This window comes from Dioscorea cayenensis, unplaced genomic scaffold (genome assembly GCF_009730915.1).
Source record: "Dioscorea cayenensis subsp. rotundata cultivar TDr96_F1 unplaced genomic scaffold, TDr96_F1_v2_PseudoChromosome.rev07_lg8_w22 25.fasta BLBR01001023.1, whole genome shotgun sequence".
Taxonomy (NCBI): Eukaryota; Viridiplantae; Streptophyta; class Magnoliopsida; order Dioscoreales; family Dioscoreaceae; genus Dioscorea; species Dioscorea cayenensis.
In genome coordinates, this window is record NW_024087414.1 from 73,922 (window position 1) to 92,991 (window position 19,070).

At 32.0% G+C, this 19,070-nt stretch overlaps 1 protein-coding gene across 1 annotated transcript; it reads left to right on the top strand.

The window, feature by feature from the left end:
- Nucleotides 1-10,468: 10,468 nt before the first annotated feature.
- On the top strand, nt 10,469-16,011 carry LOC120255484 (protein NPG1-like). Its single transcript, XM_039263301.1, has 5 exons — nt 10,469-10,744; nt 12,942-13,194; nt 13,287-14,494; nt 15,088-15,235; nt 15,428-16,011. The coding sequence occupies exons 1-5, from the start codon at nt 10,595-10,597 to the stop codon at nt 15,745-15,747; spliced, it is 2,079 nt and encodes a 692-aa protein (XP_039119235.1). The 5' UTR covers nt 10,469-10,594; the 3' UTR covers nt 15,748-16,011.
- The last annotated feature ends 3,059 nt before the right edge of the window (nt 16,012-19,070 follow it).

Sequence of the window (19,070 nt, forward strand, 5' to 3'; positions counted from 1 at the left end):
ATGGGTATCCCCACCCGTCAAAGTGGATCCCCGTGGAAAACGGGATTTTTCATCCCACTTACATCCCTAATCATAATTAATCATCATTGACTCAAGTGAACAATGAGAGATGTTTTTATTAAATATTAATAATGTAGGTTAAAATCAAAACACATGCAGGAGACATGTAACAAGTACAGATAAAACTTAGAAAGAAATTAAAATAAATTTAAAGTTTCTTCCCCATTAAAGTATATAGTAATTTTTTGCATATTTAAATTATTTATTTTTAGAATTATAAATTTATGACACTCAAAATTTAGTTAATTGAGATTCTTGCTTCATAACCAGAGACGTTTCTAAATTCTCTTTTTACTATTATAATTAATTTTATTGTCATCAATTGTCCTTATTTTTATTAAAATATTTGAATTTGAATTTTTTTTAACAAAATAAATAAGTCACCCCATACTAATGCTCATTCATGCTTTGAAAGAAAGTCAAACGACTTACCACTCAACTATTGTGTTGATGATTATTTGTTAACAAGATTGAAAATTGTTGATCTGGACCAAAACACGTTAATAATATTATACTCTTTAAAATTAAAAAATTAAATTTTCAAAATTTAGAAGTTTTAATCACTTATAATAGAAAATAGAGAGAATTTTTTTCATTGAAATATGGCATCCCCTTAATCTTTTATTAGCTACATTATTTATTTATCATAGATTTATTAAAATCTTTTTTTAAAAAAAGCAAAGTCAAGTATAGGTGCTTATGTTATTTTTCAACAAGATTATGGATCTGCACCTAGATATGCATAATTTGACTTGCTCATTTAATAATATTATACTCTTTTAAATTAAAAAATTAATTATTTAAAATTTAGGAGTTTTAGTCACTTACAAAAAAAAATTAGAGAGAATTTGTTTTATTGAAATATGACATCTCCTTAATCTTTTATTAGCTACATTATTTATTAATTTATTTATCATATATTTATTAAAATTAGAGCAGAGTCAAGTATGGGTGCTCGTGCTTATGTTATTTTCCAAAGGTGTTATTCTCCTTGACTTTTGCGGGACCCATCAAATCCCAAACTTTGTGAGACCCTTTTCCTCAAAATTTGTCGCGGGACCCACTCACAACTAAAGAAACATATGCCACACGAATTATATATATATATATATGCTAATATAAAATGGAGAAAGTCAACAAAGGCCCTCGAAGTTTTCTTGGATCTCTCATCGTCTGAACTCCGGTTTTTTTTTTTCCTATTTAACCTTTTTTTTAATATTATCAAAAGTGAAAATTATCAAAAACATTCTCTAAATTTGTAATATGTACAAATTGTCCCTCTAAATTTGATTATCCATAAAAACCCCCTCCTTTTGAATGCAATGAATTTGAAACCCCTCAGGCATTTAATGCAGTTAGTTTTTGAATTTTTTGGACGAAATTATCCCTTGCATGGGAAGTTGTGGCAAGTGAGACATGGTTTGACCATAAAGCCCTTTGCTGCAATAATTTTTTCTCTTCAAGAGGAAGCAGTTTTTTTTCTTGGTTAATCCCCAGAGAATACTATTATTGACACTAGTTTCCTTTTTCTCTCTTCAGCTTTTTTTTTTCAAAAGTTGTCATTGCTTGGACATCTTCTATAGGATTGGGACCATTGCCTCGAAGGAAAACTCCAGCTCAATTCTTCGGTATTTCATTAGTTTGCGCTCCAAGGTATTGAGGCAAGGTGGACGCCGTTGAAGATGTTGTATTGTTTACCTTTTGTTTTGATATTCTGTGGGTTTCTTTCTGATTTGATTTGTAAAGTATTCTTTGTAAGATCTACGATTGTGTCCACACTCGTGGTAGTGAAGTGAAATTTTTAAATGGTTAGCGCCTACAAAACATTGTCAGATATGCAATGACAAAACTTCAAAATGATCTAATGAGGAAGGAAGGCCTACTAAACCTTCAGGTGGCCTTGAGGTGGAACGGATACGCTCGTAGAATCCGAATATCTACTAAAATCATTTCTGTTTAAACAAAAACTGGATAAATTTAAACAGAGACATAACATTTTAAACAGAAACTTGATAAATTTAAACGGAAACATTTCTGTTTAAACAAAAAACTGTATAATTTTAAAAGAAAACATGGACATGACAAGGATAGCTGAGAAAAAACATAAGTTTTAAGCGGAATTTGGGATAATTAATTAATAATTAACTTGTACAACTATGTTTTTATTTAAATATCATCGTTTCATTTAAATTTGCGTTTATTTATGGAAAGCGATTTTTCAAAAAAATAATCGAGGAAAAATGTACTGATAATATCGCGATAGTTTGTAGCGAAACGTATGTAACGAATATAAGTTGTCCTCTATGCTTAGTTGGCGACAATTTCTTTGCAAGATCTACTATTATATCCGCACTCGTGGTAGTGAAGTGAGTTTTTTAAATGGTTAGCGCCTACAAAACGTTGTCCGACATGCAATGATAAAACTTTAAATTGATCTAACGAGTAAGGAAGACCTACTAAACCTTCAGGTGGCCTTGAGGTGGAACGTTTACGCTCGTAGAATCCGAATATATACTAAATTCATTTCTATTTAAACGGAAACTGGATAAATTTAAACAGAGACATAACATTTTAAACAGAAACTTGATAAATTTAAACGGAAACATTTCTGTTTAAACAAAAAAACTGTATAATTTTAAACGGAAATATGGACATGACATGGTGAAAAGTCTTCCAAAGTTTGTTTTAGAAAAAAAAAATGTATAAAATGTTAGACTTGATGTGATTGGGCGGTTTTTTTCCTACCATTTTTAAGGGCAATGATGGAATTTCACAACATGGACCCAGTCTAAATGACCTACAAGGGGTAAAAAAGAAGTGAAATGATAAAGGAAGGGCTGTCTGGGGTATTAAAAACTTACAGGGGTTATTTGAGAAGTTTTAAACAATGTAGGGGGTAAATAGTAATTTTCCCTTATCAAAATGATGCATAAACCATTTTATTTATCAAAAATAGTCTCTAAAATCAAAACCATTTTATTTGTCAAATAGCCTAAGACCATCACATCAATACACAATCTGAGTATTGACTAGACTATGATTGGGTCTTTTAAAAAAATTATTTTTTTTTTTACATTTTACCCCTCTCATATCTTTTATAATTATTAAATAGCTTATTTGTTGGTTTTTATACCCAATTTTTTTTAAAAATTATTATTAAAATAGAAAATATTATTTGAAATTAAAATTATTATTATTATTAACTTGAGAATTATTAAAATTGAAATTATTTTAAATTATTTTATTAATATTTTGATTATTATTAGAGTGGCAATTATTGAAAATAGGAATTATTTAAAATTATTTTTTTTATTATTAGTAAAATATTAGCATTATAGTGGGAATTATTTTAAATTATTTTATTGATGAAATCGGTCCAGATAATGATTTTGATTGAAGCGCTCAGGTGATCGAGTGATCGAGTAGCGGTGCCGATGGTGGCATCCCAGCCGGCGCCCCCGCCACATCACTTGGCATCACAGATCCCGGCAAAACCAGATGGCGAAAGGATGGGCGGACATGCTTTGGCTATGCACACCATGTCCCGAGCGATGGGGAATGCCGCACACATGACCCCCTGCACACCCAACTGAGAGGAACACCGACATCCCACCATATCCCACTATATTGATAATATTTTATTAATAATAATAAAAATAATTTTAAATAATTTCTAGCCACTCTAATAATAATCAAAATATTAATAAAATAATTTAAAATTAATTCAAATTTTAATAATTCAACGGTTAATAATAATAATTCTAATTTCAAATAATTTTTTTTATTTTAATAACAATTTAAAAAAAAAATTGGGTTAAAAAAACTCTAAATAAGCGATTTAATAATTATAAAAGAGATGATGTACTAAAACGTAAAAAGCCAATAAAGTTTGTTTAGGAAAAAAACCCAACAGATCAGTCAGTACATATGTGCTAACTGGATATTGATGTGATGGCCATGTAACAATTTTATTTGTTAAAATGACCCTAGGGCCATTTTAACAATAATATTTGTTTTTTATGTGATTAGTGGGGCAAAATACCCTTTGACCTCTCAAGACTTCTCTCTCATTGTATAAACTCTCTAAACTTCTATATATATATATATATATATATATATATATATATATATATATATATATAGCATATATACAATCGTAAGTGTACAATCGGTATATATAGCATATATACAATCGTAAGTGTACAATCGGAGTGTATTCGTGATATAAGATTTAGACTATAAACCCACACCATAATAGTGAACTATTACTACCATTGTGTCTTTCAAAGCAGGGCCAAACAGCACTAGGCTATAAACACTCTAGCAATTCATATTTTTTGTTTTCTCTCTTCTTTTTTACTTTTCCTTTTAATTACAATATATTTTTTCTATCAATTTGATTTTAGTTTTAAGTTCTATATGAAAGTATTCAATTGGCTTGATTCAATTTAATTCCATTAGAATTGAGAAATGAAATGCTTGTTTCTAATCTCTGAATCTTCTTGTTTTTATGACCTTCATTATTTCTTAATTTTGTCATTCTAATTTCCTCAAACTATCATAATAATTAATTACCCATCTAATTATCTACATTGATGCTAAACCATTTTTTAAATTCGATAGACTTCATGCAAATTAGTTTGATATGTTTTCTTTGTCACCTAAATGAATTCCCATTGTTCGATATATGTTTATACATGAGTCAAGTGAGATCATGTAGTTTTATTCAATGAAAGAAATCCTTATATCATAACATATATTGGAAGGAAAAAAAACTTTTATTATTTTATGTATGAATTTTAGTTAGGAATTTAGCTTAATCTCAATCCAAACAATTCCTTTTGATTAATCTCATTCATTCAGGGTCTTACTCTTTTGTTTTTTGTTTTATTTTATAAAAACACCTCAAATAGTGTGAGTATAGAATTTTGAATTAGATAAAAATCAGAAATTAAGCATTGCATAAATTATATATATGTTATTTAAATAAAAATTTTATGCCATTTATTGAAGAAAAAATTCTTTTTATTTTATTTTATGGTTACATGCTAAATTTAGTTGTGTTTGTGTTTGATTTAGTATTAGTTTGTATTAATTACTAAACATAAAAATAAAAATATTACAAATTTGGAGCTTGATGCAGTAAAGTATTAAATAATTTTCAATACATTTCCATGGATTACTTATGCTTTCTTTTTATATATAAATTTTTAATAATAACAACAACAATAACCAAGGTTGTCAGACCCGGCTCGGGCATTGACCTGGCCAACCTAAGGGGTCAGGGGTCAATGGGTCCGACCAGGCCAAATCGAAATTGAATCGGTGTCACTAATAAAACATTTAAAAATATATTATAATAATAAATCTTTATAAAATATAAATATAATCTCTATTTTTAATATTTAAAAAACAAAATTAATTATATTTAATATTTAAACTTTTAATTTTATATAATTATATATTTTTTTAAAAATATAAAATATTAAAAAATGAAAAATAAAAATAAAAAAATCATAATGGTCTCGGGACTCACAGGTCCGAGACTTTCCCCTTTCTCTCTTTCAGTACTTCGTCTTCTTCCTCTCTTTCACTTTCATCTTCTTCCACCGGCTGCCTCTCTCTCCTCATTGTCTCTTTCCTTCTTCCTCCTACGAGTCTTCGACCTGCTCTCTCTCCCTTTCATCCTCCTCCGGCCGACAGTTCTCCACCACTCTCTCTCTCCCTTTGTCCCCCGCTTCATATCTGGGTCATCCGGTCCAGGTTAAATAGGCCGAGTTGCCCGGCTTTTAATCGGGTCATCCAGTTCTTAGCCGGGTTATTAATAGTTTGAGTCAAGGAGCATGACCGGACTAGCCTCATGGCTGGTTCCTGGTTTTTCCAATCGAACTAGCAGGGCCGGTCCGGGTTTGACTACCTTGATAATAACATAGGTCTATTCCAAGTGGTAAATGCTCGCATCGATTAAATAAAGAGTAATGCTATGCACACATAGTAAGCATCCCGAATTTCTCTCCATAATGAACTAGATGTTTGCTCTATCTCTCCTAATCAACATAAAAAAAAATTCAAAAATTCAAAAACAACATACTTTCCCATCCCCTTTACCATTCATTTGCACACCAACCCCTCCACTTCTGCAAACATTTCATCCCTCTTCACAGCTCCCGCCGACGCCAAAGAAACCCATTTTCCCATCCCCTTTACCCTTCATCTGCACACCAACTTTCTTTCCCATACCCTCCAGCATTCATTTGCACACCACCTTCTCAAGACTTTTGTCTTCACGCCATCTTCTCAAAATGAACTTATCGCCACTTCTCGTCTTCATCTTCACGCCACATTCCCAAGACAAACTCGTAGCTGCTTCCCGTCTTCATTCTCGTCTCCGTCTTCAAGCCACTTTCTCGAGACGATCTCATTACTCCGTCAATTCTCCATTCCCTCAACATTGAGTGTTTGTGAGGTAGTGGAAAAACTATGTTCTTTTTGTAATTGAGATTGTTATGTTTTAATTCTCATAATGTCATGATTTCATCTCTTCGTCAATCCACCATTTCTTCAACATTGAGTTTTGTGAGATAGTGAAAAAGCTATGTTCTTCTTGTGATTGAGATTGCTATGTTTTTAATTTTCATAATGTCATGATTCTTTTTAAACTCCATTAATTTTTAGATGGGACTAAACATGAGTTGAAATTAATTCATGACAAAGCATTTGTTTTATTTTATTTTTTTTTGTCTGAAGGTGGATCTCTTTTGCTTTGTTTTATCTTTTAATCACCCTGTATATGTGCTTATTTGCAATTTCAAAGAGCACTCGAGCATCGAAGAACATTATATATGGTTAAAAAAAAAGTGTATTTATAGCATGATCATTATCTTGTCTGTTTGTTCAATATCATGTTTATACACAAAATCATATATAATTGAAATATTTTTAATTTGTTATGACTTGTTGTGATGATATATTTAATATATGTTACCCCTATGGTATAGTTATTATTTGTCTATTAATATAGATTGGAATCAAGAATGATATGGCAGAATTGGAATTTGGGCCTTTTGCGCAGAACAAGAATGAGATAGAAGTTGGTTCCTCTGATTTAAAAATATTGAATAGAGAGAAGGAAAAAATAGCGCACTTGGAAGATTCAACATGTGAAAAGTTTATTCCAAAGGCAGGCATGATATTTAATTCTAAAGAAGAAATTTATAACCTCTATGTTGAATATGCTCAACAAAAAGGATTTGGCATTGTAAAAAGAAGTACAAGAGCGGGAGATGATGAGAAATTGAAATATAATACACTTTCATGTGTAAGAGGTGGCAAAAGAATATCCACTACAAAAAATTCTTTCAATTCAAGATTATCCACCAAAACTAATTGTCAAGCCAAAATTAATGTTATCGTTTGCAAAAAATTCTTTCAATCCAAAGCTATTGATGTCGTGTCTCAAGTCAAGAATATTCTATTGTTCGGTCAATTAAAGCTAAATTGAGTGTTGCTGAATGGGTTTTGCAGATTTTGATACTTGGAATGGAGTGTTGTTGAATGGGATGTTGTATGTTTTGTTAGCTGAAATGGAGTCTTGTGGAATGGGGTGTAATCTATGAGGTAGCTCTTGAATGTATATCTTACCATCAATATTTATCTTATCATATGTTTGCAGAAATGGAGTGTTGAATAGGGTGTTGTATGTTTTGTATGTTTGGTAATATTTTAAATGGAAAAGCCAAATATTTAACATAAACTTAAATAACTAAGCGCCAACTCAAGTTTATTATTTGGCATTCCTATTTATTATTTAATTCCAATGGAGAACAGGATTTTCATTCTCATGAATCAAGAACACGATTTTCATTCTCAACACATACATTAAGCATCTCAATGTTAACATAGAAAAAGGTCCATGAACTCATAAACAAAGAACAAGATCCCAACACTCTAACATTAACTACAAAAATAAAAATCAAATCTTTCCTTCCTCCATAAACTCATAAACACATAAACAAAGATGAAGATCATGAGTTTCAAAAGATTAAACATTAAAGAAGAGAAAAAGGAAAATAATATCAACAATTTGAAAGATAAAAATAAAATCTTTCTTTCCTTCATAAACTCATGAACCATCATCATCATCATCAACAACAACAGCATAACAAAAAACAACAATCCCATCCTTGAATGCTGCCTTCTCATCTCTTATACAGCCATGGAGCAATGACAGTCCAGTACATAGGACAACTATAATGGGATTGAAGCCGCAAATTAATACAAGCAACATGAAAACAATACTTACATTTCGCCAACAATCTCATTGCCTCATTGTCCTTGAACTTCGACAAGCAAACGGTGCAAGTGTTGTTATCTCCGTCACCTTCTTTCCCATACTTGCGAGCTAGAAATATAAGCTAAGATGATGATATGTCGATGTTGAGGAGGACCCCCGTCGGTGTGGCGAGGACCCAAGCACTTGCGTAGTAGCTCGGTGGATGGGGTTTCTTTGGCGTTGACAGGAGTTGTGAAGGGGGATGAAATGTTTGCAGAAGTGGAGCAGTTGGTGTGCATATGAAAGGTAAAGGGGATGGGAAAGCGAGTTGCTTTTTTAATTTTTTATAGAGAAATTATTCAAATCATCCCTCCAACTTTATCGCTTGATAAAAAAATCTCTGGACTATTTCGTATCTCCAAAAAATTCTTCCTTTTTTTACACCAATTTATAGCTCATTTTTTTTAGTACTTTTGTCAAGAATGCCCTCAGAGATTTTAAACAAAAACACAAAATAATAAACAACAAACTAAGATATTAAACACTAACAGCAAATATTAAACAAAAATGTTATATTTTAAATGAAAACTTTTGTAGTTATACGTAAACACACAATGTTAAATAAAAACTATAATTAATAAATTGGAAGTACATTTAGTAAGCAGGGTAAAATTGGATTTTTAAATAAAATAAACTGATGCAGGGACTGAAAAATAAATAAACTAAAAAAAGAGGGACTGCAGAGGAAATTGAAATGTTAGAGGGACTGCATGGGATATTTGAAAAGTTGCAAAAACTAATAAATATTTTTCCTTTTTTTTTATATTGACTAGGAAGGAGCAGATGCCTAGCTTATTCGAGAGAGAAATTCAAGATGCTTACTGCATGCGTATAATGTTACTCTTAAATAAAGGCTCTCAATTTTCTATCGAGATTAATCTACCGCCCATGGGTTCCAAATAATTTAATGGTCAAAGACCAATTATTATTATTATTATTATTATTGTATATAAAAATTTTATCTTTGTAGTGCATAGACTCAATTTTTAGTGATTTCATCTATTTTTTGATTTCGGTCTTTTTTCTTAACATATTATACTCTTTTTTAAATGGATTGCATGCATAAGTACGTACATATACATTGTATAAAACTAAAATTATTTATTCAAAAAATGATAGTACAGAGATTTGCTAAAAAAATTATCTAGACTAGATTTAATGGATTGAATTATAATAATTATTTAATGTGCAATGTATCTCATTAATTGGTACATAACATGTGTCTCATGATGCAAAAGTCTTTCCTAATGATAAAAAAAGTCATTCTTCCTAATGATAAAAAACTATTTAATATGTGCAAGGCAGCTCATTGTTACATGACATGTTTGTAATAATTAAATCCATTTATCTCTAATTTAGCCATAAAAATAAAGTAATATATTTTTTTATTAATTTAAAGTTGAATTTAAATATTATAATTGTCTATTTTTGTGAGATTTTTTCCCATATACCCTTAATATACTATTAATTATCTAGCTACTTGTCCTTTAAAAAAAAAATTAGTTGTAGATATACCACGAAAACCAGGAAAAATTTTATAAATGGTAATCATAATAAAATAGCACATTTTTGTTAATCATATAATATATATTTTTTATCTTTTGAGTTTAAGTTAGATTTTTTTATAATATGTTTTTGTTTTGTTGAGATGATATATGTTATATATAACCTAACTATTTTTTATTTTAATAAAATAATTTGTCTTTTTATGTTGTACCTTGATAAAGTACAAAAAAATCTTAAAAATTGTATTGTATTTAATTTTTTTTTTTTTTATGTAGTTCTATCGCAAATCAAACAAGTAATAAAAAAACGTTGTACTGTGTTATACTTTAAATCTTTGGAAATAAAACCTATCTTAGTTAATATATATATATATATATATATATATAATTTGGAATTATGTAATTATGAATTTCAATGAGGTTAATTAGTTATAAATGGAAAATAAACTTACCATTTTGCCCTTCCACAAACATTTGACCTGGGCTGTTTGGGGCCCACCAACTTTGTTTACTAATTTTATATCTATTTTTTTTTTCATTTTTTTATTGTGTTTATTTTTATTTTTTTATTTTTCCATAGTTCTCTCCCTGCCGAATGCCGATGCTTCTTGCATCGCCATTCCTGAAATTTCTTGTGAGATTCAAGCTTAATCTTGGTTAGAAGGCTCGGATTGGATCGGGGAAGGCGGTGGGACTGATGGCGAGCGATGCGGAGGTGGAGAATGGGCGTGAAGTCTCCGCCAATGGCCTCTCCATGAAGACATCTGACGTTGAGGCCAAGCTGGATCAGGGAAACATTGCAGAGGCTGAGTCTGTGCTCCGAGAGGGCCTTTCTCTCAATTCCGAGGTTTAAACTTTGTTTTCCTTCTGTAAAGTTTTGATCTTTGGTTGTTGATTGATTTTCATGGTTTGGAGTGCTGGTTCTTTGTGTGAACAGTTGAAAAGCTTTGATCTTTGTGTGTGTGTGTGTGTGTGTGTGTGTTTTTTTTTAATTATTATTAGGGTTGGAGGGAATGGATTGAAATCTTGGAGTCCTGTCAATTGGAAAAAAAATGTTTTGATATGATGCAGTCTAATGTTATTATTGTCAATTTTTGATTGCATGATCTGTTGATGTGATTTTCATGAACTATATTGTGAGTAGGACGATGAATCTGTGTTCCAGGATTGCCTTTCTCTCTCGATTCTGAGGTTTTAAAATTTGTTTTCTTTTGGTAAATTTTTGATCTTTTTGTGTACCTTTTTTTTTTGGATTTTTATGATTAGGCCTGTTGGTTCTTGTTTGAAAAGTGAAAAAAAAGTTCTGATTTTTGTTTGTTTATTTAAAAATAGTTTGATAGAACCTAGTAGAAGATTGTTGTGAATTTTGTTTTCATATTATGTTGATGAGATTTTCATGAACTATATTGTGAATAAGAGGCTGAGTCTGTGATCTGAGATTGGCTTTCTCTCAATTCTGAGGTTTGAAGTTTGTTTTCTTTCAATGAAGTTTTGATCATTTTGTATAATTTGTATGTGCGAAAGAATGGTTTTGATCTTTGTTTTTTATACTTAGAGCGGAAGGAAGTGGATTGAAAACTTGAAAGTCATAGAAATATGTTTTGATATAATCCAGTTTTAAGATTATTGCGAATTTTGTTTACATGCTATGTTGATGAGATTTTCAAGGTTGAGTCTGTGCTGCGAGATTGCATTTCTTTCAATTCTGACGTCGATAGTTTGTTTTCTTTGGGTAAAGTTTTTGATGGGTTGTTGATTTATTTTCACAAACTATATTAAATGAAGTGAAAATGAAGGATTTTTTTAAGTTCGATCTCTAGAAGAATTATCTGTTTGAAATCTTGGAATTCTGTTTGCAGAAAAAATGGTTTGATATTACATGTTATGTGATGAGGTTTCATCAATGGTATTGCAAGCGAAGCGAAATTGAAGGGTTCCTTAAGTTCCTATCAACAAGATTCATCCATTATGATCTTTTCATTTTTTTTTCAATTAGTTACTTAATTAGGTGTGCTTACCATCATTGGAGTACTAGATTGAGTAAATTGTTCTCCGTTTACGTGGTTTTGCATGGATGGGCCTTTGAATAATTTCTCCTTTTATTTAACCTGTGTCAGTGAATGAATTTTTGATGTTTTGACTAAAGTTTTAAAGGATCTTTCATGAAAAACATGGTTCTATTAACAATGTTGATCTACTTTGATCTTCATGGCTTCTCTCAACTGCCTTTTTTTTTTTTCTTCACTTAGCTACCTAATTAAGTTTTCTTTCTTTCAATTTGGTACTAGATTTGCTGTACTTACCATCATTGAAAGAATAGACTGAGTAAATTGTACTTGGTTTTCGTCATTTTTATGGAGAGGCCTTTGAATAATTTTGTATTTCCATCTCACCTGTGTCAGTGAGTGAATTTGTGATGTTTTGAGTAAAATTTTGTAGGATTTGCATGAAAAATATTATGAGTAGAGTAAAACGGAAGGTTTCTCTAAGTTTTATGAACAATAGTCATTTGCTTTGATTTGCATGCCTTGTTGCATCTGCCTGCTTAATTTGGTGTACATGACATCATTGGAGGAGTAGATTGGATTAAATGTTCTGCATTAGTATTCGTAAGCATGCTTGTTTTAATGCCTCTTTCTTATGACAGGAGTTGTTTTCACTGTGCTTTGCTTCGGACATATTACTGACTTCCCATTTATATCTCTATTCATGTTCAAAACTGTTTGTTCTACACAGCATAAACAGCTACTTCATCAGGGTTTTAATATGGAGTATGACATTACCAAACATTAAATTTTTTGTAGAGGTTCTATTAGAATTTATAAATATCACTGTCACTTTGGAAGGCAAATCACATCAACTTTCTTATTTTTGGTTGTTAAATTAACAGAGAATTAATATGTAATTTAAATTCCTGGTAGTTGGATATATTCCACCCAAATTTATCATATGATAATCCTTAAAAGCTCACTATTAAAAGGCACTATTTTCTTTGTTACGGTGCTTATGCAAATGCATAAACAATTGTTGCATATCGTATTCAGGAAGCAAGAGCCCTTCTAGGAAGGTTGGAATACCAGAGAGGAAACATAGAAGCCGCTCTTCGGGTATTTGAAGGCATAGACCTACAAGCAGCCTTACAACGTTTGCAGCCAACTTTATCTGAAAAGACTCCTTCCAGGAGGAGGCGCTCACGCACTGAATCAATTCATTCGGTCTCTCATAGTTCTGTTACTCTTGTTCTTGAAGCACAATACTTGAAGTCATTGTCGCTTCAGAAACTTGGCAAAGCCAATGGTATGAAATCCTTAAATTATGTCTCTTTATATATTATTTACCCCTTTTCTGCATCATATATACATATATTGAAAGCTATTTTATTGTTGCAGAGGCTGCCCAAGAGTGTGTTGGTGTTCTTGATGCTGTGGAAAAGATATTCCAGAATGGCATACCGGATACACTGGTGGACAGTAAGTTACGAGAAACAGTTAATAAAGTTGCAGAGATTCTTCCAGAACTCTGGAAGCAAACCGGTAAATATCAGGAAGTGTTGGCTGCTTACAGGCGTGCTCTTCTTGGTCCATGGAACCTTGATTGTGATTTTCAGGCTAGGATACAAAAAAGATTTGCATTGTTTTTGTTATTTAGTGGTGTTGAATACGATCCACCGAAACTGGCTGCACAAGTCGAAGGCTCATATGTGCCAAAGAACAATTTGGAAGAGGCTATTCTGCTTTTGATGATATTGATGAGGAAGTCACTTGTTGACAAATCCCAATGGGACCCTTCGGTGATGGAACTCCTGACTTTTGCACTCTCTATAGGTGGCCAAACATCTATGTTAGGTCGACAGTTTGAAGAACTTTCGCCAGGAATGTACCCGCGTTATGATCGATGGAACAATATGGCACTTTGCTACACTGGAGCAGGACAGAAAACTGCTGCATTGAGTTTATTGAGGAAGTCTTTGAGCAAGCATGAAAATCCTGATGATATTCTTGCGTTGTTATTGGCTTCCAAAATTTGCAGCGAGGATCAGTCTCTTGCTTCTGAGGGAATAGAATATGCTCGCAGGGCTTTAGCAAATGCGCAAGTGTCTGAAAAACATCTGAAGGGTGCAGGCCTCCGTTTCTTAGGCATTTGTTTGGGAAAGCAAGCTAAAGTTGTTTCATCTGATCAGGAAAGATCTCATTTTCAGTCTGAAGCTTTGGAGGTACTAAATGAGGCAATTTCTATTGAGTGTGACAACCCGGATTTGCTGTTTGACTTAGGTCTCCAATATGCTGAGAATGGCAACTTAAATGGTGCCCTTAGATGTTCAAAGCAATTCATCGATGCAACAGGTGGATCGGTGCTAAAAGGTTGGAGATTGCTTGTTTTGGTGTTGTCAGCTCAGCAGCGGTATTCAGAGGCCGAGGTTATTCTTGATGCTGCGTTAGATGAGACTGCAAAGTTGGAACAAGGGCCATTACTAAGACTAAAGGCAAAACTGAAAGTAGCTCGATCTTTACCCATGGATGCAGTGGACACATATCGACTCTTGTTTGCTCTCATTCAAGCTCAAAAGAAGTCTGGAAATACCGGCAATATTCCTCAGGTTTGGCAAATTATTCTGCCTCTGAGCTCTAGCTACAAAATTTATTACAAGAACATCTTTGCATGGCAATGTTTAAATTATGCGAACTAAATAGGCGGAAGTAAACTCTATCAACCATTTAGAGACACTTATAAGTTTAATGTTTATACAATCGCATTGTAAACCACCCAAATGTGTGCATACTCTTATTCGAATCTCAATCGCAAACTCAATATAGAAATTACTGGTATGTGGAAAATATTTCCATATTCCTACTTTCTTATTGAATTCATAGTATGTCAAAAGGCGACAAGATTGATCTCATTTTCATAAAATCCTTCATGATCATGTGGTGTCATCACCAAACGTTGTATTTTCCCTCAAAAATGCTTCTTTCTCCTTTTCATTTTACGCTCGGTCTGAGAGTTGGTGTTTTCTCTTTTGAAATGTGAAGTGTTATTAATGGAGGAAGCTTGCTAAGGCTTGGCATATTATGTGCACCTTGAGGGAAAAATGAAGCCTGAATCACATTCAAACTTGGTTAGTTTTACGATAAATATTATGGTAAAAGTTCTCTTATTTACTTACATAACTTCTTTTGGTTATTCCTATAGGTCGAGGATGAGAAGGTCAGTGAGTACGAAGTCTGGAAAGGTCTTGCAAATTTATATTCTAGCCTTTCCCATTGGCGAGACGTCGAAATATGTCTGGAGAAGGCCAAGGCCTTGCAGCCGAATTCTGCTGCTCTACTCCACATGGAAGGTACTTTCGTACTCTTTATATGTTTTCTTCTCATCGAATCATGCCAGATAAATATAAGTTCACAGAGTGTCAAGCTCATTCTTGGTTATGTCAACAGTGATATGTATCTTGTTATTTGGCTTCCTTCATGAACTACATTGTCTGAATACTGCTAAACATGGATTGTGCTCACTTTGCCGTATGATCTACCAGGAATAATGCATGAAGCTCGCGGTGATACCTCGCAAGCTTTGTCTACTTTTAGTGACGCGGTCTTAGTTGACCCCAGTCACGTGCCGTCGAAGGTATCGATGGGTGTTTTGCTATGGAGAACGGGTTCGAAATCTCTCTCTGCTGCCAGAGCATTTCTTTCTGATGCTTTGAGGCTCGAAAGAACCAATCGTCTCGCTTGGTATTATCTCGGAATGGTTCATAAAGACGAAGGGAGGCTATTGGACGCCACCGACTGTTTCCAAGCAGCATCCATGTTAGAAGAATCAGATCCAATAGAATCCTTCAGCTCAATTTCATGAGCATCAAATGACCAAAAACATTTTTTTTTTCTGAATTTTTGGAACTAGAGATAGAATTCCATTTATTTTTTATATGAAAGTAAATCATCGAGCCGGGGGTCATGCCGAAATATTATGTTATTGTTGTAAACATCAAGATGTATTGATATTCAATTATTGCGATAATGCCAGTTATATATGTATGTATGTATGTATGTATGACGTATGTATATAAATGTATCACATGCCATAATAAGAGTAACATTGCATATGTGATTAAAAATATTCCATGAGGACTTTTTGGACAGTTTTTAATCATTGCTGATGTTCAATTATTGTGATGATATATATCGCATGTCATTGAAGTAATATGATATGTGTGATTGATATGATTGTTAGGAAAATATCATAGTTTTGGATCATTGGTGATGAATAATGCTTTACGGGTTTTTCAATTTTGTTTCTATTTATTCAAAGATTCAGTACGGCCCCTGTGTTTATTAGAAAGTATTCATTATCATCCCTTTGGTTTAGCTTACATAAATCATGGCAAATATATAATTTTAATAATTTTTTTTAATTGGTTATGTCAAAAAAATTGAGCTGGTAATCATTTCGCAAAAAAGGGAATTATTATTTTGAGAAAAAAAATTATTTTGAAGAATAAAAATAAAAAACACGTGCGGCTCTTAGAAAAAAATAAATAAATAAATAAATAAATATATATACTGTTTGTAAAAGACACTGAGGAAAAGGCTTTTAAGCTTCAGTGTAGAAGACTTATGAAGTTCCTCTAATTAATCTTTCCAATTTTATTATTTATAACTTTAGTATGAATTTTTTATTCTATACATTTTTTCTTTTTCTGTATATCTATAGATATGTATATATAAAACTAGGTAATTATAATTGGACCAGACCATTGAACCGGACAAAATTAAGATTCAAGGGTCAAGAGGTTCGACCGTTATTGAACCGGGTTGAACCAAAATTTTAAAAAATATATAAAAATATATAATATAACATATTAAATAATAATTTAAATTTTAAATTAAATACATAAAACATATGTAACAAAACAAATCTAACAACATTTATCTCATATTTAAAATAAAAGACTTATAAGATGTAAGTAAAATTCATGAATATTAAATCAAATAAACCTCATAAAATGATTCCAACATTAAAATTACAAGCACACAAGGCAAAAAAAAAAAAAAAAACAAAGTTTTCTAACATATAAATTAAATCTATATAAATGATCAAACTTAATAAACCACATAACCAACTTCTTCCAATATTGATACATTCAAATTAAATACACACAAAATAGGTTTTACTTTTTGGCTTTTAATTTTAATAAAAAAAAGAATATAAAAATAGGCGGTTCAACCATGTGAAGCATGCCCGGTTCATCTGATTTACGATTCAACCGCTCGGTTCACACTATTTAACACCGATTTTCAGCTGTGGTGGTTCTTTGGGTGGAATCGGACCGTCTATATACCTAGGTCCAGTTCAACTTGGTCGAACCATCCAGTTCAACCTAGTTCTGACCACATAGATATAAATGTGTATACGATAAATTATTCTCATCTCAACATGACTTTACTTTTGATTATTATTTCCAATTTTTTCCTTAATTTACTTTACACATAGTTTAATTTTATATTAGTGCTAATACTATATAGCTAATAATTATTTATCAAACTAGTTTATATATATATATATATAAACATTCATATCAACCTAGGGGACGATGGAGAGGTCGTTGGGGATGCCGTTCAACTTACTCGGGATATAGAGGTCATCCTGGGTGAAGTAACGGTTAGGGTGGAAGCTTGCTTGAAGAGTTAGAGAGTAGAGAGCATGAATAAAAGAGAGAGAGAGAGAGAGAGAGGATTATTCACAAAGAGGTTTTCTTTATTGCATTAAGAGGGATGAGAGGGATTTCCCTTATAATGGGAGAAGTTATGCCCTCATCTTACAAACTAAGGGGTCTTATATAGGCTCCAAAACTTAACCCTTAAGTCATACTATTTATGACAAGACACTTACTAAACTATCATGTAGTAAACATGACACTTACCAAACTTACCTATTCCTAACAAGACACTTACCAAACCCACTTATTACAAGCATGTCATTCAACAGTAAAACTACTGTTGCTACAGTTGCAAATCTATTTTACACACTAAAAAAACAAACACCGACTCCAACAAATCCCTCTTAAATGCAATAAAGAAACCTCTTTGTGAATAATCCTCTCTCTCTCTCTCTTTTATTCATGCTCTCTACCCTCTAACTCTTCAAGCAAGCTTCCGCCATAACCGTTACTTCACCCAGGATGACCCCGACATCCCGAGTAAGTTGAACGGCATCCCCAACGACCTCTCCATCGTCCCTAGGCTGGCGTGACGACGGCTTTGGAGGTTCCAGTGGTATCAGAGCTACAGTAACTTTCTTCAACAACAACCTCAAGGTAATATTTACCATGCAGGGGTAAAACTCTTAACGGGGTCCCCAACATGTACATAATAAGTTTTATCTTGGTAGTATGACTTTTATTTGATTCATGAACCTTATCTAAAAATCTAAAAAGAAAATGAGTTTTATACAGATCTTTTGAAAAAAATATTTTGAGCTTAAAAAATGAATCTTTTACATGAAAAGAGTTAATCTAACTAATATGAGGAGTAAGACAAACTGAAGAACACCAAAAAGTACCCGTCTGAAGAACAGGAGGTCCGTTTAGGGGAAAAAGAGTGTAGAGGTAAGTCTGAACTCTGAAAGTTGGAAAGGATGAACTCTCACATATTAAAAGATAATCATTTGAATTGCAAAAAATTACTCTTCTAAGTAATTATGCAAAGTGGAACACTCAGGCTTTGGAAACTTGAGACTCTACAAGGGTGGCCTAATACTGCAGACAGGGAAAGGTTAGTACACTCTAAGACGGTAAGGTTGAACGAGCCGACAGAGAATGTCCATGGTGAAAGGAAGATAATTTTTCAAAAACCCATAAAAATAAAAAAAAAACCAACAAAAACCAAAAACAAGTTTTTACTTTCAATAATTATGGATCAAATATAGTTATTTGTCAAATTTAACTTCTATCATATTACATGTTGTGGATCTTGTTGTTGCATAAGAATTTCTTAAATACTCTTATATACTGCAAAGTAGTAACTTTTATTTACTGCAAAGTAAAAGTAGATTATATTTTCTGCAAATTTTATTTCAGTTTCAATATCATAAAACATAAAAACAAAATAAATCAAATTTTATTTTACTGCAACAAAAACAAAATATCAAACCAACAATATCAACAAATATATCAAAAA

What these genes read in the sequence shown, in the direction of transcription:
- LOC120255484 (XM_039263301.1), top strand. Translation starts at nt 10,595, where the DNA reads ATGGCGAGCGATGCGGAGGTGGAGAATGGGCGTGAAGTCTCCGCCAAT. An exon ending in ATACCGGCAATATTCCTCAG is followed by an intron (nt 14,495 to 15,087) that starts GTTTGGCAAATT and finishes TTATTCCTATAG; the next exon opens with GTCGAGGATGAGAAGGTCAG. An exon ending in TGCTCTACTCCACATGGAAG is followed by an intron (nt 15,236 to 15,427) that starts GTACTTTCGTAC and finishes ATGATCTACCAG; the next exon opens with GAATAATGCATGAAGCTCGC.